Source organism: Copidosoma floridanum, unplaced genomic scaffold, assembly GCF_036245765.1.
Source record: "Copidosoma floridanum isolate Cflo_tuat_1 unplaced genomic scaffold, Cflo_Japanese_pri ptg000014l, whole genome shotgun sequence".
Taxonomy (NCBI): Eukaryota; Metazoa; Arthropoda; class Insecta; order Hymenoptera; family Encyrtidae; genus Copidosoma; species Copidosoma floridanum.
The window spans coordinates 8,222,594-8,246,078 of record NW_028321891.1 but is presented as its reverse complement, the minus strand read 5'-3'; the positions used below and the strand labels follow the sequence as shown (position 1 = coordinate 8,246,078).

Here is a 23,485-nt window from a genome sequence, read left to right as displayed (position 1 = left end):
GGTAGGGTACTCCATGGGTACACTTAGCTGCTAGTATATATATATATATATATATATATATATATATATATAACATATGGATCATTTCATTACAATACATTTAGTTTTAATTTGTTTTTTTGCCACCTGTAATAGTAACACTATTATTCTACTAATTATACAATACTTATTTAATACTATTACGTTAATTTCCATTCACTTCGTTTACTATACGTCTGCGCATGTTTCACGATTTTCACGAAAAACCTGAAATTCGTTTTATTTCATTCGAAAATCGAAAATAATGTGATTTATAGCTGCGCGCACATATCTCGTGTGCAATATACTTGCCATGCGGACGTGATGGACGAGTGTGCAGTCCACAGTCCACATTGTGGACACTGGACAGTGCGGTGCGGACACACAAAGTAGGTATACCTATATATACTTCGATCTTCCATTCGAGTCTGTACTTGTTCGCTCTCCCACAAACCTTGCCAGTTCGAGGAGCGCAAAGCATATAGAAAGTCGTATAGCATTCAGAGATGTATATAATACTTAGAGCAACCGCATCATATATATTATGCTGAATGCTGAATTAACGTATAACGCGAGGCTTCTGCTGCTGTTGTGCGTGTGTGCGTAAAAAAAATACACAAGTATCATCATTGGACATTGATCGTTTGATGAACTCAGTATAGATCCTGCCTGGAGCCTGGATCCTTGAGTATTCCTCATACACTTTGTGTGTGAGACTCAAGAGAGGCAATCTTGATTATCTTGAATCTTGAATCGTAACATCAGTTGATCAGTGGCAGCTGCGCGTCTCACGGAGAGACGTCACAAGATCGTCATACACACAACGCAGTCGTCAGTTCTAGACCCGAACCTCGAACGAACAAGAGCGCAGGTTAACGCCTGCCTGTGTGTCACGCCAAAGTTTGCCGTTGCGTTCGTTGAAAGTTCAAAAGTTGTTAAAAAGGTACAATCAATTAGAAGCGCGAACAAAGTGGGTTAGAACAACGGAGGAGTAAATCAAGCCCGTTAAAAATGCCGATGGGTATCGGAGTGAATCTGCGAGTTACGGGCCACTGTAACCAGGGTGGCCGCAAATACATGGAGGACACGTTCAGCGTGGCGTACCAGCAGTCGTCGAACGACCGGGAGCTCGAGTACGCCTTTTTCGGCATATTCGATGGACACGGTGGTGGCGAGGCCGCGACCTTCGCCAAGGAGAATCTCATGGATATCATCATAAAACAGAAAAATTTTTGGAGCGACAACGACGAGGACGTCCTCAAAGCCATTCGCGACGGCTATGTCAACACGCACTACGCTATGTGGAAGGAGCTTGGTACGTCTTTTCTTCTATTATGCTTCGGGTAATACTCCTTGTTTTCCTATACTCGATTGTTATTGGCGAGTACTCGTGGCTTCTATAGATAAGAGCTAAGAGCTCCACCCTTCTGTTATCGTTTTTGGGAATAAAAACAGAGCCAGCCTACAATGCACACAACACAGATTTCTCTGTTTTCAGCGAGAACATGAAATAACGGAGAGACGAACGAAAGAATGCACACGTATAGGTATAGATATAATGTCCACGTACTCCGTGTGTCCCGCGTATTTTCCGTCGCCAGCAAGGCGCGCACGTCAAGTGTAACGTTTGCATGTGTGTGGGTGATCTTCCGTCTTCATATAACGGTTCACGCGCGAGCGCTTCTGCAGCAGGGAGACACTTCAAGAGATAGAAAGCTCAAGTGTAGGCTGCTCCTTCGATTGTCCAAGTTATCTTTTTTTTTTTTATTATCTCCCACCTATTGGTCCAGTAAATTAATCTAGGTTATGTAACACCTCCGACAGAGCAAAACTGTCTAGTTTAGTGTCTCTGTCTCTCTGCTATATATATATAAATATGTATTCTTGCGCGCTGTGGAAAAAAACGTCGTCTACTGCTCTATCGAAAAGCGGGATTTTTTAAGTTTTGTTTTGGTTGGGAAGAAATGTAAAATGTGCCATCTTTCTTGTCTTTTTTAAGCTTTTGTTGCTACCAAATAATTGTCAAGACCAAAGTATAATTGGAACTGACGTCAAAGTTAAAACATAAATTAATCGATATTTGTAAAAAGTGAGGAATTTTTTTTTTTTTACTCATGACAACAATTTTCCACAGAAAAGTGGCCAAGAACAGCTTCTGGTCTGCCATCGACCGCTGGTACGACTGCCAGCATAGCTTTCATACGCAAAGGCAAAATTTATATCGGTCATGTTGGTGACTCTGCTATAATTCTGGGATACCAGGATAATGATGATCAAGTATGGAAGTCGAAAGCTCTGACTAGAGATCACAAGCCAGAGTGTGGAATTGAAATGAGTAGGATTCAGGAGTCTGGGGGAAAGGTTGTCAGCAAGTCTGGAGTTCCAAGAGTCGTATGGAACAGGCCCAGGCTAGGTCACAAGGGTCCTGTTCGTAGATCAACTCAAATAGATGAAATTCCATTTTTAGCTGTAGCTCGATCTCTAGGTGAATAGCGTCTTTCTTTTGTATATTATTTGTACATTATGTATAATTTATACAAAGAAAACTAATTTTCGTCTCATACATGGCTTAAGGTGACTTGTGGAGCTATAATTCCGACAAAAATACATTTGTGGTCTCACCAGAACCTGATGTTAAGGTTATTGAAATTGATGTCAAGACACATAGATGTCTTATCTTTGGTACTGATGGCTTATGGAACATGCTTTCTGCACAAGCTGCAGTAGCCATTGCCCAAGCAGCTGAAAAGCATAATGAAAAGCATTTAATTGCTTCGCAACAGACAGGAAATGAGGTAAAGTTAAAATTTTTGCATATGAAATACTTAATATGACTTGAATTAAAAATTGTTTTCCATTCACTACAATTCCAGCAAGGAGAAGCACAAATGTGGATCAACCCATCAAAAAGCTTAGTAGATCGCGCTCTTGACAAGTGGTCCTCTACCAGATTGAGAGCTGATAATACCAGTGTTGTTACCCTTATGCTTGATCCACCAGGACCAACTCACAGTGAGGTGATTGCAGAAAATCTTTTTTATCTGACCTTGGAATTGTTTTTTTTTTTTTTTTTTTTTCGTTAAGCTTACAAAGTGATCATATTTCATTAATTTAATAGAAAATTGCATCATAAATACGCATACTTTGATTATATTTTTTAAGTACGTTAAAACATCATGACTAAGAAAATATTTTGTTCATACTTTTAGATCCTACTAAGTCAAAAGCGAGAACAAATGCAATCAAATCAAGTCTCTCGACCAGTGTCAGAATCTCAGTACACGCCTATGGTGCGAACTACCCACAAATCTACATCGCCAAGTCCTACTCGTCAGTCTCCAATTATTTCTTGTGCATCTGTTGAACCAAAAATCTCTTCTGCCACAAACCTTGATGTTCACAAGTATCCAGACTCTTCTAATCAAAACGTTACTGAACCAAAAGAGCATTCAAGCGAAAAAATTAACAAAAATACGACCAGTCCAGCCAAAGACACGTCAAATCTAAGCCAAGTTGACACAGTAGTGGGAGAAAGCATCCAAGTAGCCGAAATATCGTCCAGTAATGTGAGCGATGAGCTCAATAATTCCTCCACGGGTATGTTGAATGAGTCGATAATTGATTTGGATCATAGTATTGTTGAAAGCAGCATTTGCAAAGAGGATGACTCAAATATTGCATCCGAAGAATCTGACGCATCAGATACTAAGTTCCTGCTGGAGCGTAAGAGTTGGTTGCAAGAGGTACCGAAAGCCGAGCAATTTTCCAGCGATCTAAGCCATGAGGATTTACAGTCGATCACATGTAACGAGCCTCAACCTCATGGTCCAAGGCTAAGACGAAGTTGCGTAAATGAAACTACGACCAATAGCCTACTGACAAAGAGAGTGTATGTCTCGAAAAACTACAGTGGTAGCGCTATTATGCGTCAAACTGGTCGTAAGCGGCGTCACAGCACTGACGTATCGCAAAACAATCAGAGACAACAGAGAAAATCTCTTACGTCCAAGGCGACGTCCTGTCTGTCTGTTACAAACGTTAGCAAATCTTTGAAAAGAAGTTGCAGAGTTATGTTGGGAAATGAACCTGGAGATCTTAGAGTTGGTGTTAGAACGCAAAGCGCGAGTAGTTGCAAGTACGAAACCAAAAATAGCGTTAGCGGGGAACTATGTCTTAAGAGGAAAACAAGATCTGAAGATCAGAGAAATACGCAAGACGAGAACAACCCAACGAATCAGAAGGTCGAGAATCAGTTGCGCAATAAAATGCGGTGGTCCGTCGGCGATGCGTCTACATCCAGAACAAGTAAGTCGTAATAAGGCATACATGTATAGTATTGATTTGGATTTTGCTTTAACTTTCAATTATTAATTGTTAGATGGAGTACTGAATCCCAGTACAAATGGAATTCGGGAGAGACGCCACTCTTCGCCCAACTCGTTTAAACGTCGCAGTCTGGAAAAGAAGTCGACTCCCGTAAAAACCATCAGACGTCCATCTTTTAATCGATCAACGAGTCGTATTCAAATTACGCGTGACAGCTTTTGGGACCAGGGTCGTGCCAGCAGAACAGGAGTAAGTTGCGCGACCAGCCATAGACAATCGGTTATGAGTATGATTGAATATGCCTCGGAGTCCACGTCGACGAAATCATCGTCGTCGACGCCCAAACGTTGGCTCAGGTCTGACACGATAGCAGCGACGCCAATAAAGACTCTGAGATCGAGAAATGTCGACATCGCGGGGCATACAGTGCCGGCTCCCATTGCTAGGCAGTATGACGTTATGAAATCGAATAGGATACTCATGCAGGCGCAAAAACTCAGTAAACAACCTGTGCTGAACGAGAGTATTCTATTAACTGCGATACCGTGCAATCCACAAAACTCTGGTCGGTATGCGCAGCAAAAGTCTCGCTATTAGAAAATACCTTGTGAAAATAAAAATATTCAAATTTCTATTATCCTTACTACAGTTGTTGCAAAGGTAAAAAAGAAAATGTATACTAGTGTTCTCAACGATTTTTGCCCAGTTATTTAACTTTTATGTACTAATAATTCAAAGTTATTTTTATATTGAAGGCTAAAAAATAACATGTGTCGAATTACTCGGTAAAATTAAATGAAAAAAATTAACAAGACAAATATTCCTCTAAAATTTTAAAACGTCGCTACATAAACTTAGTACAGACATCTTCCAAGAGTTTTTCTTATCTTCCTATACACGTTATTTTTAAATAATAACTAAACTTAATTTTAAATTAAATTTTACTCGCAAAATTTAGAATAGTAATTCTATATCCTAACACACGTTACGCTTTGCGAGTGGATACTTGTTTGCTATGTTCACACTTTACAGGAACGAATTGATCGAAGCTGATCATAATTTGTTATGGTTTTATCTACATTTGTATGTGACACTGGAACGTTGTGACCACCACAAACGTAAACAGTAATTCTTTTTGTACCCTGTTAATCATTATTTCGTAAAATATGTTAATCTTCCTCACTCGCTTAACTGTTTGATATGCGACCTCGTTGAAAGCCATCTCGAATTTAAGACGTGTAGTAGTTCTTTTGCTAATCAAAGCTATGGATGTGTTTGATGCAGGCGCTATGGAATTCAAAGAAATCGTGCATGTACTTTAACGGCATTCAAATACATGCTCGACTTTTAAAAATAAGTATGAAATTAATATTAAATTATTGTACATGAAAGTTAAAATAACTTTGCGTAAACTGTTGCGCAAATGTTAGTATATTTCACTTGGTTTCATTTTAAGCATTGATCAAGATAATCCATCAGAATTAATAGCACAAGAGATGAATATCTTTATTATACTGTAGTCTTTAGTTTTAAAATTGTCTTAACTGTAGATAGTATTCTTTTTTTGTATGAAATCAATTATAGTATAAGCAATAACAGTTTTAAAAAAACTGACTACATTGTACTGTTTTAAAAGATGTAAGAAATATAAAAAAAAAAAAAAAAAAATTGAACATTGTGATAAACATATGTATGATGTATTTAATTCACATGAAATACAAAGATCCTTTGTGCATTACTGATGTGAAAGATCAGATGAAAGATATTTTTATATACAAATATATGTATACATTATTAATTTAAATCTAAATTTCAAATAAATATAAATATTTGAATTAAGTTAAAGATGAACTTTTGTATTTCATGAATCTTGATTAAAACCAAGTAAAGCATTGTTGGGAAAGTACTATGTTACAAAGAGTATAGTTACATGCTTTGATGTATAGTTTATTCGTGTACATAATTGCAAAAGGATTTAAAAGAAAAGAAAATTGTATCCTTATTGTCCACTCGCCTCTGAAATGAATATTTTTGTAACGAGGAAACCGAGTTGTACCGCGCGAATCAAGTATATATATATATTACGGGTTGGAGTACGATTACAAATGGGTTAATTTAAAGTGAGATATTGAATAAAGCGTATTTACATTATATTTTATAATGAAAGAAGGTTAATACAATAAACTGAAAAACAAGGAAAAGGTAAATTTTTAATTTTTCTAAGATTTTCCATTTTTTAAATAAAATATGAATAAAAAAAAAAACTTTTTTAGTTCTCTTTTTCCTTGGATTTGTTCATAAAACAATGTTTGTGGTCTTATTATTCACGTACACCCTTCAACTGATTGTTCCCCCATTCCCTTTGTATTTCTAATACACAGTCCAAGTTTTGATGACTTTCGCGTTTATTTACTATTTTGGCCGATTCGACGAACTACTTATCTCTGGTGTAAGTACGTACTAGAAGTATCGAAAATCATACAATGTCACCTTAGCTCATCGAAGTAAGTACGTTACTTTCAAACATTTAACAGCTCCATTTGTTTAACTAAAAAAAAAAAAAAAAAAATGTCTCGAAACATTTATTGTTCAGCTCACGACAGCAATAATTTTATAAATTAATCAGGCATGGTAACGCAAGTACTCATGCTGCATCGGCGTAGAGATAATGTTCCCCCCGTCGACACAACAAAAACACTATAGGGAAACTTTCTAAAGTTCATACTGATACTGGTGGTTGCACGTGCGGAGCAGTTTTATTTCGAGCACTGCCGTGTCGACTCTCGAACCGATTACATCTAAAAGCTCAGTTGTACCGATCTCTAACGTAAAATTCAGACGACCCCCTTGCATTTAAAAAGAAAAAAAAAAAAAGGTCCGGAAGTATGAAGTTTCCCAAAAAATCTTCGCTCGCCATCCTCACAGTACTCTGCACCGTAACAGCACAATCCGGTGCTGCGGTCGTCGAGAAGCCCGATTTATACGAGCTGTCCATCGTCCACCTGAGCGATTTTCATTCCAGGTACTACCTCGCATTGAAAATTCGTCGAAAGATATATTGTACGTATCTCCATATGTATAATGTATATGTCCGCGTTTGCAGATACGAGCCAGTCTCACCGCCAAGTGGTAGCCTGTGCTACGACGCGGACAAGTGCGTGGGTGGCATAGCCAGGGTCGCGCGGATCGTCAAGCGGTACAAGGAAAACCAGCCGAACGCCCTGTTTCTCAACGCCGGGGATAACTTCCAGGGTACGCTCTACTACGACCTGTACCGCGGCAACATCACGGCGCCCTTCATGAACGACCTGCCCCACGATGCCATGGTAATATGCATGCAACCATTTGTTTTTTTCTTCCGTGATCCGTCACGTTTTCACTTTGCAGACCATCGGTAATCACGATTTCGACGACGGAGTGTCGGGTTTTGCGTCGTTCGCGAGGCAACTGAGAGCACCCGTGGTCGTCGCCAACATTGACACCAGCAAAGAGCCGTCGATGAAGGTAAAGAAAAAAAAAATCTGATTCAACACAAAACTGACGATGTGGAATGATGATTTCTATAGAACGTCTACACCAACAGCACGACAATCGTCAAGGGCGGCAAGCGCATCGGTATCATCGGCGTCATATTCTCCGACACAGACGTACGTGTATATACATACGCGCGTGCGAGGGCGATTAAAACACTCTGTACTTATAAATATTGTAAACGTCGTGTTGGACGCGTTTACTTTTCCCTCAGAAAATATCAAAGACAACGGGGAAGTTGAAATTCCTGGACGAAGTCGAGACCGTCAACGCCGAAGCGAAAAAGCTCAAAGCCCAGGGGGTGGACATAGTAGTCGTGTTGAGTCACTGCGGCATAGACCGGGACAAATTAATGGCCAAAGAGTGCCCGGACATAAACGTCATTGTCGGTGGACACTCTCACATTCTCTTGTGGTCCGGCGCCAGTGAGTTGTTCCCATGTACCTGTAGACTCATCTGTAAATATATATATATAGTATACAGTGTCACACCTCGATTGTTTTGTTATACAGATTCACCACCCTCGGGCGAGCTCGCCTACGACAAGTATCCGATCGCTGTCACCCAAAGGGATAACACCAATAAAACGGTCCTTATCGTTCACGCTGGTGCCTACACCAAGTATGTACAATTTATGGTAAAACGGTAACGAATCGATATAAATTCGCCAATCATTGCAGATACGTGGGCGACCTTAAAGTGGTATTCAACGAGAGAAACGAAATCGTTACTTGGTCCGGGAATCCCATATATTTGGACAGGGCAGTCAAAGAAGGTGCACGTCATCCAAATGCTTAACTCGTGATAATCATGCGTAAAAAAAAAAAAAATCTTATTTCCTTGTATTGAAGATCCCGCGATCCTCGAGAAATTGCGACCGTGGAAAATCGGCGTCGACAAAGTCGGCAAAGTCCACGTCGGCGAAACGAGGGTTTTTTTGAACGGCACCTGCTCTACGGGCGATTGTAGTTTTGCCGATTTTATCACGGATGTTATGGTCGACAAGGTACATACACGTATCAATCACTTGCTTGTGATGGATTTTCGATTGCATTTATTTTTACACTCACACAGTACGCAGGTAGTGCAAACATCAGTCTAAATAGTGCGCTCAACATCCAGAACAGCATACCCGCGGGTGAAATCGTTTACGAGGACATTTACATGACTCTGCCGTACAACAATACCTGGGATTTGATCGAACTCGCAGGATCGGACTTGCTGAAGGTTGTTGGATTTGTTTACTCTCTTGACTCACACGCATCAAGTACAATATTTATATATTAATAATTAAAACTGTTGTCAGGTCCTCGAAGAAAACGTTGCAGCCAGCGTGAGCAACACTAGTTTTGTCAATTACAAGCTACTGCACTGGTCTGGCTTGAAAGTCACGTACAATCTGAAGAACACGAATTCTAAGGTTGTCGATGTGAAAGTCAGGTATATGGGCACAATTTTGTTTAAACGTATACGTGTAGGGTAAACTTTTGTGTCAACGCGATTATTTTCCTTTGCCCAGGTGTTCCCAATGTACGGAGGAATTTGAGATTTTGGATCTTCAGAAACGTTACAGGATCGTCGTTGCCAGCTATCTTCTCACGAGTGCTTATAAAACGATTCAGAAAAAACACCGGCTCATAGTCAAAGGTGAAACCAGAGACGTGGACAACTTGGTTGATTACGTCAAGAGAGTCAAAGTGATAAACAATGTGAAACCAGGAGCTCGAATGATATTTCAGTAGGCTAGATAGTATATGTGATTTAAGCTGAAAAGTAAAATTTGTGTAGACGAATATAAGTAGCAGGATTTTGATGAATGATGGGAGGTCAAATATCAATTGAAACGATAGTTTTATCTTTGATAATCTCTATATTTTTCAATAGTTTCATTTGAATTAAGTTGCCACCTCACAGGCTCATGATCATCATTGTATTCGTCATCACTTGTATTAATCACGATAATCATTAAGAGCATTATTTTCTCTTACAACGATTATGAATTTTCAATAAAGACAGTGCTTGATCAGTTTTATCAGTTTCAACAGTAAAAAAATTTCGTTCTTTGTCTATCACCTGCACTTTTTTTTTTTTTTTTTTTTCTATTCTGCCGCACTTATTTTCCATTACACCTCACGGGTGAAGCACAATGGTAAAAATGATACATCTAAAATGTGAGTGCCCTATTTTTTTTTTCTTTTTCTTTCAAAAGATAGAAACAACAATGAGACATTTTTGTATTTATAGCGATCGTAGCTCCAAATAAATCTTATTTAATTCGCACCTTTTCCTACTTACACAAGAAGTTCAATATTTCGGTACCCCATTACATTGTTTTTTTTTTTTTTCTTACATTATTACGTAGTTTACAGGCAACTTAAATTAAATTATAAAAAAAAATACATATACATCATCACTTTTTTCGTAAAAACTATTGAATTGTAAACATGAGCTTTTCCTTTAGACACCTGAATTTATAAAAAAAAAGTAATGATTTTTTTAAGACCATACAACAATCCTTGCAACTCAGTTTTCAATAACAAGACCTAATTATAGTTTTATGGCATTGTTTTCATTATCAAAGTTTTAAATAAAATAGAATTTTTCAATTCAAAGTTTTGAAATATTAAAAAAAAAAAAACCCAATAATAACGTCACTTGAGACAGCTTAGGTTTCAATACGCAATTAATTATAATTTCATTCGGATAAAAATACAATGACAAAATGGTGTAAACTTTATTAGTTTTGCTTTCACTTTTTTCTCAAAACAGTCCTTCGTTTATAAAAAATGTAATATACATGTACATAAAATGGTTTTTTTTGTTCATCGTGTTTACGGGACTCTCGCGTGAGTGTGGCACATTGATAAGAGCACGCATATAATAATAAGAAACAATAATGATAATAATAATAATAATAATAATTAAGTCTACCAAGTACGTCTCTGATTTTAATATTTATCATATTTGTATATCTTCTCTTTGTCGTTCATCTACAAATACTACTTTTTTTCTCTTTTTTCGTTCTAAAGCCAACTCTTTTGTGATTATATTACATATACTGGTCAGTCGATTAGCCAATTATAGCCATTTACAAAACTTACGTACACACGGATGTAATACAGTAGTGCCAGAGATTAAAAAAAAAAAAAAAAAAAAACCAATCATAATGTATTCAGCTCTGTTAACGGAACTTGCAACGTATTTTTCAGAAAAATTTTTCTACATTTTGATTGTTTTTAGAGATACATATACCATGAAAAAGTAAATGGTAAGTTACTTTGGCAAAGAGATTTCTCAGAAAATCGAATCAAACATATTACGTGTTATGTTCAAATATACCTACAGCATACTTAGAAAATTAGATAAAAGTATTATTGACCAGTGATTACAAAAATTTTCCGAGAAATCTCGTAGTTTGTTGTGTAGTTTTATACGTATCATATAAATGGCAAATCATGGAAAAGAAAAAAAAAAAATACTAATAATTAAGTATACGACGAATTATTCGTGTCCGCAGTTTGATAATACCTATACACGGGGAAAAAAGTGAGTCTTACTCATGATTGTTTAAACAACCGGGATCCTCGGAACGCAGTATCCGATCCACCAAGCTTAAAGCCAAACTGATACTATTTTTTTTTTTCCTTAGCATAATTAAACAGTATACAAAGTAGGTATGTCTTAAACATTAAAAAAATAACCGCTTAAACGATAAGTGTCTTAAATAATCAACAGATTACGAATGTAAGGTCGTCTCTAAAACAATGTCTACTCATTCGTCAAAAATTCGAGAAGAAAGGGACTTTTTTTTTTTTTTCGTAGGAGCAGGTGGCGCATTATGGTTACGCGAACAGTAATAATGAAAGAAGTGCAAACAACTAGTGCGATGATACGCGATCGCGGCAACGGCTTAATACGTAGGTATTTAAAACACGTCTTCTAAAGCTTTGAGATTTTTTTGTCTCTCGTAAGGCACACAGAATATTTACACGTCATACTTTTATTCCCTTTTTTTTTCTTTATTGTACACAATCATCGTATACTCTTTTTTTTTTTGTTCAGTTACACTTACTTTTGTTTAACAGCAGTTGAAACATGATTCAGCTTTGCACAGCCGAATATGTCTGTGTCGATATTTTTTAAACGAAAAGGGTCACCCACTAGGAACTCGCGATCCGATCGAGAATAATAATCGCGTTGGTGCTCAGTGGTGTGTTTACCTACTCGATATAGTCATTGAAAGTACAAGTAAATAATTTCAACTGGGACCTGTTTTGTTCTCTAGTTTTTTTTTTGTTTTTTTTGTTTTTTTTTTGGTTTTTTTTTTTTTCATCTACATACGATCGTCAGACCGTCGGGTTCTATAAAAATACTTTCAAAAGTAATGTCTCCGCTCGCGTTTGTATCGTTTTTACATATAAAAAAAATGTACACCCAATCGACAAATAAAATACAAACCCTAAGGGGAAAAGACGTGATGTATATTACAATGTACACATTTTCGTTTCGTAGTTATTAAAAAAATATTCATATTCATGTATATAGATACACGCTAACATGCTATTGAACGACTAAACTCCCATCGCGTCACAGACGCCTCGTAACTTGGAAAAAACATGATATATATCGTGCATTTACAATGCCATCACTTCCATTGCACAATATATTATTCGTAGTGTTTGCTCACTTGGTGTATAATTGATCATCCACATTTTCACATCTCTTTCAGAGATGCTACAGCAGCGATAAAAGAAATGTCTTGAATCATTGAAATTTCTTGAAAAATAAATTCCTCTATTCTATGCGCTGACGATACTTGAAAGGAAAAGTGTTAATTTACGTATCAAGATTCAACAATATTTCTTAGCGAGTATGCGTGTAATTTTTTTTTTTTTTTTTTTTCATGATTCTCTAGTTAATCTTACAAACGAACAAATGCTGCGATGAATCGCTTATTCGCCATACGTGAAAAAACTAGTACACTCCGCAAAGGCAATATAATAATAATAAAAAAATTAAAAAAAAACTCAATCGATTGCCACCTACTTCATGCGTCGATATATACCTAAGTCTAGTTAAGAATCTACACGGTAATAGAGAAGTAGATAGATATACAGTGCGACGACCTAATGCATATGTGTATGTATGTAAAGTCGAAAGTGGAAAGTTGTCGGTATAGGGGAAAAGTTCGTTTGAATCTTCGTACTTGTCTTTCACTCTTTTAAACTCGTGGAACGTAAAAGAAAATCGAACGGCTTCTTCGTGACTTTATCCCTCGCCGATTGTATATCCTGGAACGCGATTTTTCTTTCCTCGGCAGATGTAGAAAAATATATATGTATCCATGCGTGTGCTCCTCATTTCATCGAACCCAAGTCGCACGTTCTCGCAAACTTTTTTTGTTTTTGTTTTTGTTCACCTCCAAGCGCCTTACATCCTATAGTATTTTCCAAAAATAATCACCCACGATTTCTTACTCCTCCAATGCACTGTCAAACTTTTTAGAAGTGCACGTATTGAATTACGTGACGTTCCGCATTTCTTTGTTTTTTTTTTTTTTTTTTTTTTTTTTTGAAAAGCCTTCAACTTACGTACGCCAAGTACAAATTTGATTGTACTGTGTGTTCCAAGACGTGCCAATTAAAACGAACAACACCAACAACGAGAACAAAGTGCGGTGCAAGGAAATAATCTAACGGCCAAGATCCCCTCGGTATCGCCAGAAAGACAATCACCTGAGCCAGCCTTCCTATGTGGTATACGCATACGTATTGGAAAAAAAAAAATCCTCGCCACTTGCGAGCGGGGAATATACAAAGAAGCGTGGCCGCGCGAAGGGGCACAATCAACAACAAGAGCAACAATAACAACGATAATGACGTATGGTAAGGAAAAAAAAAAAAAAAAAAAGAAAAAAAAAAAGAGGGGCGGAGAGTTTGGCACACATGATTATTTTTTCGTTTCCTCCTCCTCCCCCCCGTCAACTAGACGGCGCAGCCCTTTTTGGTGCCGTAGAGCACCTTCAGCTCGGGCGTGATGATCTTCTTGATGAGGACGTTCGTCTTCGCGGTGAGGGTGTCCCTGTAGGCGTCCTTCTTGTAGACCTTGATGCCCGGCCTGTGCACCAGGAACGCGTTGTCCAAGATCAAAAAGTCGTAGTTCAGGACGCACAACGCGTAACCCTGCAAGTTGCATCATTTGGTGGTGAAAAAATTGGTAAAATTCAAGAAGAGGGGAAAGGGACAAACAAATATACCTGGGTCATCTTGTCGCTTTTGCCCTCCCAGCTGAGCCGCTCGTCGTAGAGAGGGTCGTCGTTGGTGCCGATGTAGATCGGCTCCCAGTGGACGAACGAGCCCGTGCGCTTGCCGATGTGGAAGACGCTGAGGCTCCTGGTCTCCTTGGCCTCCTGCCACTCTTTGGCCCTTGGGACGTTGTGGCAGCCCGAGCACAGCTTCTTGTGGAACGGTATCAGCGAGCCCGTCTTCAGCATTTGCATCTGCCCGCCCCCAAAGAGATCAGATGTACAAGCCACATCGGTAAGAGCTGGGGAGGAAAAGTCAACTCACCAGTGCGGTCTTGTTTCTGGGCGGTTGGCTCTTCTCGTCAACCTCGAAGATCGAGAGGACAAAGACCTTGGGGTTGGGTCGGCTCAGGGCCGGGTGCGCCTTGCGCCTGACCATCTCGAGGAAGTTGGCCGGGAGCTCGGGACTCGGGTAGAGCTCGATGTCGCTGGCGAGGACGTAGCGGGTGCTCGCCGATTCGCGGGCCACGTTGCGGCCGACGTTGACCGGGTAGAGGAGCTTGCGCTCGGTCTTGTACATCGAGGCGACGCTCACGTTCGCCCAGGGCGCCGGTTTGCTGCAGTTGGCCCGATCGTTCGACACCCTGTCGCCGGATGGGATCTGGAAATTAATTTTTTTCGTTTGTTTTCTTTACGTTGCATTTTGGGGGACAAAAAAAAAAACAACTTTCAAAATGATGAAACATCCATGTGTTTTCAATGTCTATTCAAGTCGAATCTCGAGGTGATTGGAATACATTTTGTAGGGTATGGTTGTGGAATGAGAATAATATAAGAAAAGTCAGTATCGTTAATTACGCGATGAGACTAAATAAAGTATACGGAAGAGATCCGCGGCGCAGATTTGTGATGAAAGTAACGTTCCCCGAGAGGGACGTGTTTTATTGCTGCACTACGACTACGAGGACTCGGGAAAGTCGAGCTTGTGGAGTTTTTCTACTTGACCGATTTCCGGACGATGGTTCATTTTTGGAAGGAAGAGAGACAGGTTAGTGGAGCGGATATGGTGTGTATTTATTTTTAAACGTTTTCCATTCCATTTGTACATGATACATGAATCAAGTTTGAAGTATATCGTGCGATCGTTTTGGAAAAGTAATTGGGGGCACACGGCAAAAGTGACATTCCAAAGAATCACCTACTGCAGTGTAATATTTTTTTTTTTTTCCCCAGCTGTACGTTGTTATAACTAAATGAAGAATAAAATCACTGTTTCCATAACCATATAATTGCCGCGAATCACACTAAACCCGATAAAACGATCTCTTGTACAGATCGGATTTTGTAAATTACCGATCTCGTACCCGTACGTGCGTCGAACAAAGACTGTGGGCTTGTATTGTTACGTAAATAAAAATAAGGCTGTTATGCCAACGAATAAAGTGGATTTATTACTCTCAAGTCCGACCGTATTACGCATCAAAACTACCGGTTAAAAAAAAAAAAAAAAAAAAAAAAAAAAAAAATCGTTATTCCAACCGCAAGAGCAAAAAAATTTCACGTGGAGCCCGTTCGATGAATTACGATCGGCGTTACTTAACATATATATAACGATCGACGATTACGGAAAAAATTGTCGTCGTTGGCTCCCGTTGGGTATACAGTCATTGTTGCGAATGTCTTCCCCATGCAATATTGCACACACACTTATTATATGTACGTATAGATTTGAGTTTTCTCGTCATCGTTTGCAGGAGGCACCGATTTCGTGCTGATGCAACTTTAATAATCGGCTTTGCCGAGTCACTGCCTAACATTGCAAAATTGACTGAAAATTTCGCGCTGAACCGATTTGATGTTTCGTTGTTTGTTCGTCTTGTACAATGTTGTATTTTGCTTGAAAAAAGTGCACGAGTATACTTTGTATTGTGACAATGATTGATACATAATTTAAAGATGACTTATTGCCTCTGTTTAGTTACGCACTTTTGCGTACAGATGAATTACATCGGTTAACCAAAATAAGGACAGATCATCGAGATGAATTTTTTTTCAAACAAAACAGTCGATTCATGATAAAATCAATGATAATTTGAAGAACTGTAATGAAAAAAAAAAATCGCATGACGAATAAAATTGACCAAACGTGTGAAACAATTTATTTTATTTTCTCTTCCGTTTTTTAACAAACGAGATATTAAATCCTCCGTTACATGATTATTGTTCGATAATAAGAGCATTTACAACGTGCGATTATTTAAAACTTCCTAGCAGAGTTTCAGAGACTCTCCAAATACTCCCAAAGGGTGCGCAAACGCGCTCGTTACAAAATGTCAAAAGCACCGGTGAGGCGAAGTGAGAGTTATTCGGCGCTGCGAAAACAACAATTAGCGACGTGGTGAAACATTCAATTTTCACTTGGTACAAGTGCCGTTTTACACCCTCTTTCTTTCTTTCCTCAACGAGAGTCAGGAATAAACTTTCCCCTTCTGTCTCGATGGAAAGAACAAATGTTTTTTTTCCACGGATTATTACGTAATTCTAGAAATACAGCACCGTTGAAAAGGGCATAATACTCCCGTTTAGCGACAAACGCGTTAATCAGAGTGTATATATTATACGTATGCACATTTTTTTTTTTTTTTTCAACCCAGTTTCGCGAGAAACAATGCAAGGGACTGTGTGGTTTATCTGTGGCTCTGTTTTTTTTTTTTTTTTTTTTTTTAACGCTATTGTTCCAACAGTACGCGCAAAAGGATTTTTTTTTAAATTAACTACAATAGACATTTTACATCTCAAATTCCGTACGTGCCAATCATAATGCTTATGAGAAGAAAAAAAAAGACAAACTCGTGAAAAAAAAAAAAAAAAAAAAAAGAATTTCACGCCGTGCGAGCGTACTTGATCCTCCCAATTATGTATATACATATATATTTTGGGTTTGCTATGCGAATGAAAAAGAAAAAGAGCACCAGAGGGGAATAATAACAGAGTTGACCTACTGTGCGGTAGAAAGAACAATAGATACCTCGATAAAATGATATATCTGCACTTTTGTGAACATCCGAGGGAAAAGGAGGCGAAGGACATAAATTATTACTTCTGCCACTGATTCGGTAAACATAATATAATATCAAAATACAAATTCAAAGATGTTTTTTTTTTGTTTTTTTTAATAACAGCCATTAATATATTAAAATTTTTTTTTGTTTACAATTCGTATTTTAAGAAATATTGATAAAAAGATCTAATGGGCAACTTTTTGCATTAATTGACTGATATGCATGATTTAAAAAAAAAAAAAAAAAAAAGCAACGACATTCATAATTACAAAACAGCCAAACCAAGTATTTTAACGTTTCAGTCGTCCGTATGACGCACGAGTATCCTATGCATTGAAAAAAAAAATCACGACAGCATCTGCAGTTTCTCTCCGACTATTTGTTCGCGTTGGATCGATGATCGAGGTCATGGAAAAACGAACCTCCCCCCACCTCATCTCCCATCATCCTCCACGTGCGTGCGATTGACCTTTTTTTTTTTTTTTTTTTTTTTTTAACGGAGTTGCTCGTCCTTTACGACTTTATTTCTACAAGTGTAGCATAAAAGGGAAGTGGGTGTATACATATAAGTACAGGTGACGGGGAAACTGGATCGGCAGCACTTGGTGCCCCGACTCGATCTCCCTCTGATGGCGTTTATGGAGAGAAAAGAGCCCACGATTTTCTGATCGGCTTTTACGTCGAGAAGACGCGAGACGCGATCGGTTTTCCTGAATCGGCCGATAAATCGACAAAGTACCTAATTCATTTTAAATCATTCATTGCGAGCTGACAAACGATTCTATGTATCTTCATTGATCCATCACTTTTTGGAAAAAGGGGTGAAAAACTTGGTAAAATATATATACATATGGGAGGAAAGTAGTGCTCGTAATAATACAGGATAATGTTTCTTTCTCCTCCAAGATGATCGTCCCATAAATCAATAAAGCCATATTTTATCCTCTTTTCCCTCTACGAGAGAAATCTCTCCTCCATTGTCTCGTTGGGACGCGGATGTGGACTAATTGCCTCGTAAATGTATACTCCACGTTATCATCTCACCTCAATGTACCTATACAGCTGATATATATACACATTCTTCCCCGCGAGAGAGTACACCTATAAGTAAAAGTAGGCGCTCTCTCGTGTGCCTGTACTTACGCACATATGGATAAAAGAGAGGAGGAGCCGTTTGCTTGACAATCACCCTTTTACACACACGCTTACTTTATAACAGTTAAAGTGCATGAAATGTTCCGGCGACGAGACGCGCTCTTCGGATGATCGAGAAATCGAGACGTGTCCTCGACACAATAATATCACAAGGGCCAAAATTGCGGGAGTAGAGGAGTGACTCTGACGACGTGACGGGAGAAGGACCATAAGTTTGAGATGGAGGTTTTTCATACTTGAAGCATCACATTTAACACGAATACTACGTATTATATACTATATATTTTGAAAGAGATGTATACCTACACGTACGTTTAATTTGACGGGCTCATATTATATACACACTGTCGAAACTTTGGAAGGAATCGTCAAGCCCAAAGAGACGAGCGTAACGACACACATTTTCCGTATGCGTATACGTACACGTATACATCCTGATTGGAGGAAAAAAAAAAAAAAAAAAAAAGAGGAAATTTGTCTCGTCTTTTCCTAAAAACAAGCAGAGCGCGCAAAAAGCGTTCAATTAACACTCTGATCCACATAGTACTTGCACACACGCGCGAGAGACGAGCAAGTGCCTATAATGTACATGGCAACGAAACAACAAATCAAGACGGACTGCAGATGATACGATAACACGGGGGATCGGGGGAAGAGCGAGCGAGATCGTCGACCTCGATCGCGCGCTACATACATCTCTCTCTCTCTCTCACTGCATAAATTTACGTATACGCGTTACAAAAGCTCTCCTTCTCTCATATCTATATAATTAATCACACGTGAAATATATACAAACAAACGGGCATGGACCGCGAGTTTAAGTGCGTTGTTTATACCAGCAGTGTATAATAGCCCCTGCGTGTAATCCATTGACCAAGTATATAGAGGTCGACCGAGAAAATATGGAATTGAAGGCGTACACTTGCTTTGTCGCTGATTGTAGGGGGGTGTGTTTCCGCGCCCATAAATATTATACATATATATATACACACAGGCACATGATAAAGTAATGATAGTAATGCGTATGCTCACGTATTTGGGCATGTGCTTGCTGCTGAAGTAGACGTGAAAGGTGACGTAGCGCGAGACGAGCGGACCGGCGCAGGTACGCGCGTACTTGATAGCCTCGATGGTGGGCGGGAAATCGCCGCCGGGCGCGTGGAGGGCTATGGAGATCGGTGCCCGCCACCTGTCCAGCAATGGCTCCAGGTTGTCCAGAAACGTGTAGTCGGCGTGCGTCGTGTACGTGACGCTTTCCCAGCAGTGAGGCTGAAAATTTTTTTTTTTTTTTTTTTTTTAACGTCTCTGGATGGGTTATATAAAAAAAAAAAAAGATAATGGAAGAACGTCGGTGTGCGTACCTTTTCGCTCATCGGCACGTAGTTGTAGAGCACCCAGTAGTCGCCGCGCTGGGACGTTTTCCGATTCAAGGGCTTGTCGTTGCACTCAATCGCCTCTTGCAGCGTGAGCTCGGGTTTCTGGTTCGCCTGCGACGGAATAATCCACAATCGTTCTCGTCAGATATGGTTTCTTTTACACATTACATTTCCAACAAATTTAACAATCTAATGAATTTTCATATTTCTCGTCTACTGCAATGGCCATTCTTTTCGTTCTGTTCAAATTTTCATCCATCATATAAGCTTGGCCAAATAGTCGATCGATTTGATTGTTTATTGAGCGCTCGGTGACGCATTTTCGTAAATTTTGTATAAATTTGCACGCACCGCACAGTTTGAAACGAGGAGTCATTTACAAGAGAAACCTTTTTTGTTTTTACTATTTCGAGAGGAATATATTATATTGGTGTACTTATTAACCGAACACGCCCAGTTTTGGAAGACCACGTTTGCAGAAACTTCTTTTTGTTATTTACAAACAACAAGCGAGTGCAATGCTCCCGTGTGTGTACGAGGAAACTCGTGCCGAACAATTTTACATTATTCAAATACCGTGTGCGTATACGGCGCCAACTTTTTTTTTTTTTTTTTTTTCATGCCAAAAGTATAGGTATATGCAATCACGAGCTTTAACGAAAAAAAAAAAAAAAACTCTTTCCTCACCGTCTGGTTGGCTTTCGCTCGGTCCACCTCGCTGGCAGTCTCTGCGGACGCGAGTTTGGTCCTGTTAGCTTCGACCTGGGCAGCCAAGGACGACGAGGATGATGCCAAGGAGGAGGACGTCGCCAAGGAGGACAGCGAGGTCTTGGTCCTGGCGCCCTCGGTCTTGCTCGTCTCGGCCGTGACGCTACTGCCGCTGGTGCCCGTGGCGCCGGGCCTCATGGCCGTGCCCAGGAGCGCGTCCTGGGTCGAGCCGGCCCAACCTGCCGGCGGCTCCTCGACCCACGGCCCCGACGACCTAAAGTGCGTGCCCACGAACAACAGCACCACGCACACGTTCAACACTATCGACAGCCTCAGCAGCCAATTGGCCCGCCTGCATATCGCCCCGCTGAACATCCTGACTCCCTCGACCCTTTCGCCGGCTCCTTTTCCGCCGCCTGCGCCACCACCGACCGTCAATCCGCGTCACCTGCGCTTGCCTGCGTCAAACAGTACACGTTTTTCCCTTTTTTTTTTTCCTACATATGGACACTCTCTTTGCTCTGCACCCAAGCCCAGGGGTAATTTTTACCTACAACTTTTGTGACCTTGATATTTTTCTCTCGCACGCGACCGGTGACTACAAACTTCAATTAAATAGTCAATGACAAAATCATCATCGGTAAACAAATTTTATGTGGAATCAGGCCACGGCAAATACATTTTAATGACTCGACATGAATATAAATACGTCATATTGGACTGGGTAAAAAAGAGAGAGAGAGAGATATGCAAAGGCTCGTTACCCTCGTGGTAGGCGAGTCGTCTGCGTTTGCGGCGTCTGCCCCGCCACCAGCGCGCGCCCGTAGGCCCAGCGGTGCAGCCTCGCCGGGGCCTGGTGATGCAGGCGGCGACGCTGCTGCTGCTGCCACTGCTGCTGCAGCTGTCCCCGAGTCGTTCCACGGCTCCTCCTGGCCCCGCGAATGAGCCCCCCGATGCGACGCCCGATCGAGCTCGCCTACGCTGCAACCGGTAGTACTGCCCGGCTTTTCTCCTTCCCCGCTTCTTCCGCTTCTCCTCTTTTTTCTCGGCGACGATCTTACAGCTGCTGCTCTCCCGACTACTGCCCGCGCCGAGGCTGCTACGACTACGGCTACCGAGGCTGCTGCTACTGTTGCTTCTGGTACAGGTGCCGATTGCCCTGCCGATCTCCCAGGCCGAGATCACGAGCCTCGAGTCATCCTCCGCGTGGCCGTCCGTCGTGATTTCCTGGTTTTCTTTACTATTAGTGCTGATTACTACTTTTATTGTTATTACCACCACTTTGGCAACGGCCGCTTCTGAAACATAAAACAAATCCGCGTGGTTTTTTTTCCATTTTTGGGATTTCAAAATAATTTTTTGTTTCGTACTATATGGACTGGATTTGGGGAATACGAGTGGACAATATTCGGTCTTATCGGGGAAATGTAATTTTGAAAATAGGGGAGAGAACTTGATCTCACGGGTTATAAGTATAGGGTTGTAAAGTGTAACACGGTAGTTTCGATCAATCACATGTATGATTGACCTTTCAAGAACTTTCTTTTCTTCAAGTACAATTTCGTCTCGCGAGTTTGTTCTACCAAATATTTTTTTGCTCATCCGGAATTTATTTTTTTTTTTTTTTCAACGCAACGTCCACTTGACGATCTCCGGAGCTTTTGATCTCGTTTATCTCGTCGAAGCACTGAAATTCGTAAATCGTTTTTCAAATTCATTGGCAAAAGTTTTTTTTTTTTTTTTTCCTTTTTTCCATCCACAATAATACAATACGCGATGTATAGCGCGAGTAAATAAATCAATACGATACAACGCACCTGTTCCCTTCACTCGCACCGCAGATAGGCCAAATAACCCGTATCGTCGCATCGAAATTGTATACGTAATACATAAGTTACATCGATAAATTGACGCGTGGAATAAACTCAAAGAGACTTATTATTATTATTATTATTATTATTATTATTATTATTTTTTGTATTAACCCACGCAAAGAATATGCAAGGCACGAAGCTTCGATTGTTTCGTTATCAGAAGTGGAATAAAAGATGGGGAATCATTTTTGTGTGCGTGTGTGTGTTTTTTTTTTCGGGGGTAGGAAGGTCAAGTCGTCAAGGGAGGCCATTAGGGTAAAAAGGCATGTACGTGTATACACATGCGTCACCGAGACACAAACTCCCCCGAAAGTGTATTTATTACAAGGCGCGGCCGAGTCACGCGTGCGTGTACTTATACTCTATTCTGCGATATAATTTGGCGCACGAGACGAGTGATAGCACCCCTTGTTATTATATACCTTTGGAATTGAACGACCGACATACTGTACTGTTGTCTCTTTGCTAATGAAAAGGGTGTTTTTACACCTCCACCCCCCTAGAATCACCAATAGTATACTTATATGGCAAAAAAAAAAAAAAAAAAAAAAAAAAACAACGTCCATCATATATTCGCGTACCACAGTACCATTGACGGCCGCAACTTATTTGTAAAAGAAAGAAAAGTATGTACAAGAGACCTCGCGTAATCCTCCAACAAATGGAAAGTAAAAGAAAATAAATGTCTGAAAAGGCGACACACGCGGTAAATGAACTTGGGGGCGGGGGGGGGGGGTGGTTTAAACGCTACTATACCACCAGCACCGCGTGACCCCACGACAGGTGTCATCGGATTGCTGCAAGAAGTGGTAGTTCGCACAGAAAAAGCCTGCACATCCGTGCTCTTCTTCCGATGAAACGAGGGTAGGGTGGGAGGGGGTATAAAAAAAAAGAAGGGAATAAAAGAACTAGGTGGAGGAGAGATGTATACGCGGGTGTATGTAGGTATGTGTCCTGTATATACATATATATGTACGGGGGAAGAAAAACACACAACCAGGTCAGCCAGGGGGGGGGGGAAACGACTTTAAAAAGCTTCCGAGCAGAAGGGGAAGAGCGATAGCGTCCGAAGAAGTGTCGCAAATATCATTATGTACACAAAATGTGTGTACGTGGAGCGAATGATGCAGCTCACGATAATTTTGACAGTTCGATTTTTTTTTTCTTTTTTTTCTCGTTTTGTTTTGAACG

General features: G+C 40.0%; 3 protein-coding genes across 3 annotated transcripts; 2 read left to right on the top strand and 1 right to left on the bottom strand.

The window, feature by feature from the left end:
- Window positions 1-396: 396 nt before the first annotated feature.
- Pp2C1 (protein phosphatase 2C) lies at window positions 397-6,643 on the top strand. Its single transcript, XM_014350014.2, has 7 exons — window positions 397-1,333; window positions 2,153-2,503; window positions 2,593-2,813; window positions 2,892-3,035; window positions 3,228-4,323; window positions 4,397-6,546; window positions 6,618-6,643. The coding sequence occupies exons 1-6, from the start codon at window positions 1,030-1,032 to the stop codon at window positions 4,939-4,941; spliced, it is 2,661 nt and encodes an 886-aa protein (XP_014205500.2). The 5' UTR covers window positions 397-1,029; the 3' UTR covers window positions 4,942-6,546; window positions 6,618-6,643.
- Window positions 6,644-6,952: 309 nt separating this feature from the next.
- LOC106639228 (apyrase) lies at window positions 6,953-10,220 on the top strand. Its single transcript, XM_014352740.2, has 11 exons — window positions 6,953-7,366; window positions 7,448-7,670; window positions 7,732-7,848; window positions 7,911-7,991; window positions 8,090-8,300; window positions 8,388-8,496; window positions 8,556-8,650; window positions 8,727-8,881; window positions 8,950-9,102; window positions 9,182-9,315; window positions 9,395-10,220. The coding sequence occupies exons 1-11, from the start codon at window positions 7,230-7,232 to the stop codon at window positions 9,615-9,617; spliced, it is 1,638 nt and encodes a 545-aa protein (XP_014208226.2). The 5' UTR covers window positions 6,953-7,229; the 3' UTR covers window positions 9,618-10,220.
- A 1,953-nt stretch (window positions 10,221-12,173) lies between these two features.
- LOC106639238 (beta-1,4-glucuronyltransferase 1) lies at window positions 12,174-20,826 on the bottom strand. Its single transcript, XM_089592225.1, has 6 exons — window positions 20,400-20,826; window positions 19,698-19,823; window positions 19,369-19,605; window positions 14,445-14,780; window positions 14,132-14,374; window positions 12,174-14,057 (listed from the first exon to the last, which is right to left on the bottom strand). The coding sequence occupies exons 1-6, from the start codon at window positions 20,793-20,795 to the stop codon at window positions 13,860-13,862; spliced, it is 1,536 nt and encodes a 511-aa protein (XP_089448351.1). The 5' UTR covers window positions 20,796-20,826; the 3' UTR covers window positions 12,174-13,859.
- Window positions 20,827-23,485: the final 2,659 nt, after the last annotated feature.

What these genes read in the sequence shown, in the direction of transcription:
- Pp2C1 (XM_014350014.2), top strand. Translation starts at nt 1,030, where the DNA reads ATGCCGATGGGTATCGGAGTGAATCTGCGAGTTACGGGCCACTGTAAC. An exon ending in AGCTGTAGCTCGATCTCTAG is followed by an intron (nt 2,504 to 2,592) that starts GTGAATAGCGTC and finishes ACATGGCTTAAG; the next exon opens with GTGACTTGTGGAGCTATAAT. An exon ending in TGCGTCTACATCCAGAACAA is followed by an intron (nt 4,324 to 4,396) that starts GTAAGTCGTAAT and finishes ATTAATTGTTAG; the next exon opens with ATGGAGTACTGAATCCCAGT.
- LOC106639228 (XM_014352740.2), top strand. Translation starts at nt 7,230, where the DNA reads ATGAAGTTTCCCAAAAAATCTTCGCTCGCCATCCTCACAGTACTCTGC. An exon ending in ACCTGCCCCACGATGCCATG is followed by an intron (nt 7,671 to 7,731) that starts GTAATATGCATG and finishes TTCACTTTGCAG; the next exon opens with ACCATCGGTAATCACGATTT. An exon ending in GCAAAGAGCCGTCGATGAAG is followed by an intron (nt 7,849 to 7,910) that starts GTAAAGAAAAAA and finishes TGATTTCTATAG; the next exon opens with AACGTCTACACCAACAGCAC.
- LOC106639238 (XM_089592225.1), bottom strand. Translation starts at nt 20,795, where the DNA reads ATGTTCAGCGGGGCGATATGCAGGCGGGCCAATTGGCTGCTGAGGCTG. An exon ending in GAGCGAAAGCCAACCAGACG is followed by an intron (nt 19,824 to 20,399) that starts GTGAGGAAAGAG and finishes ATTCCGTCGCAG; the next exon opens with GCGAACCAGAAACCCGAGCT. An exon ending in GCAAGCACATGCCCAAATAC is followed by an intron (nt 14,781 to 19,368) that starts GTGAGCATACGC and finishes ATTAATTTCCAG; the next exon opens with ATCCCATCCGGCGACAGGGT.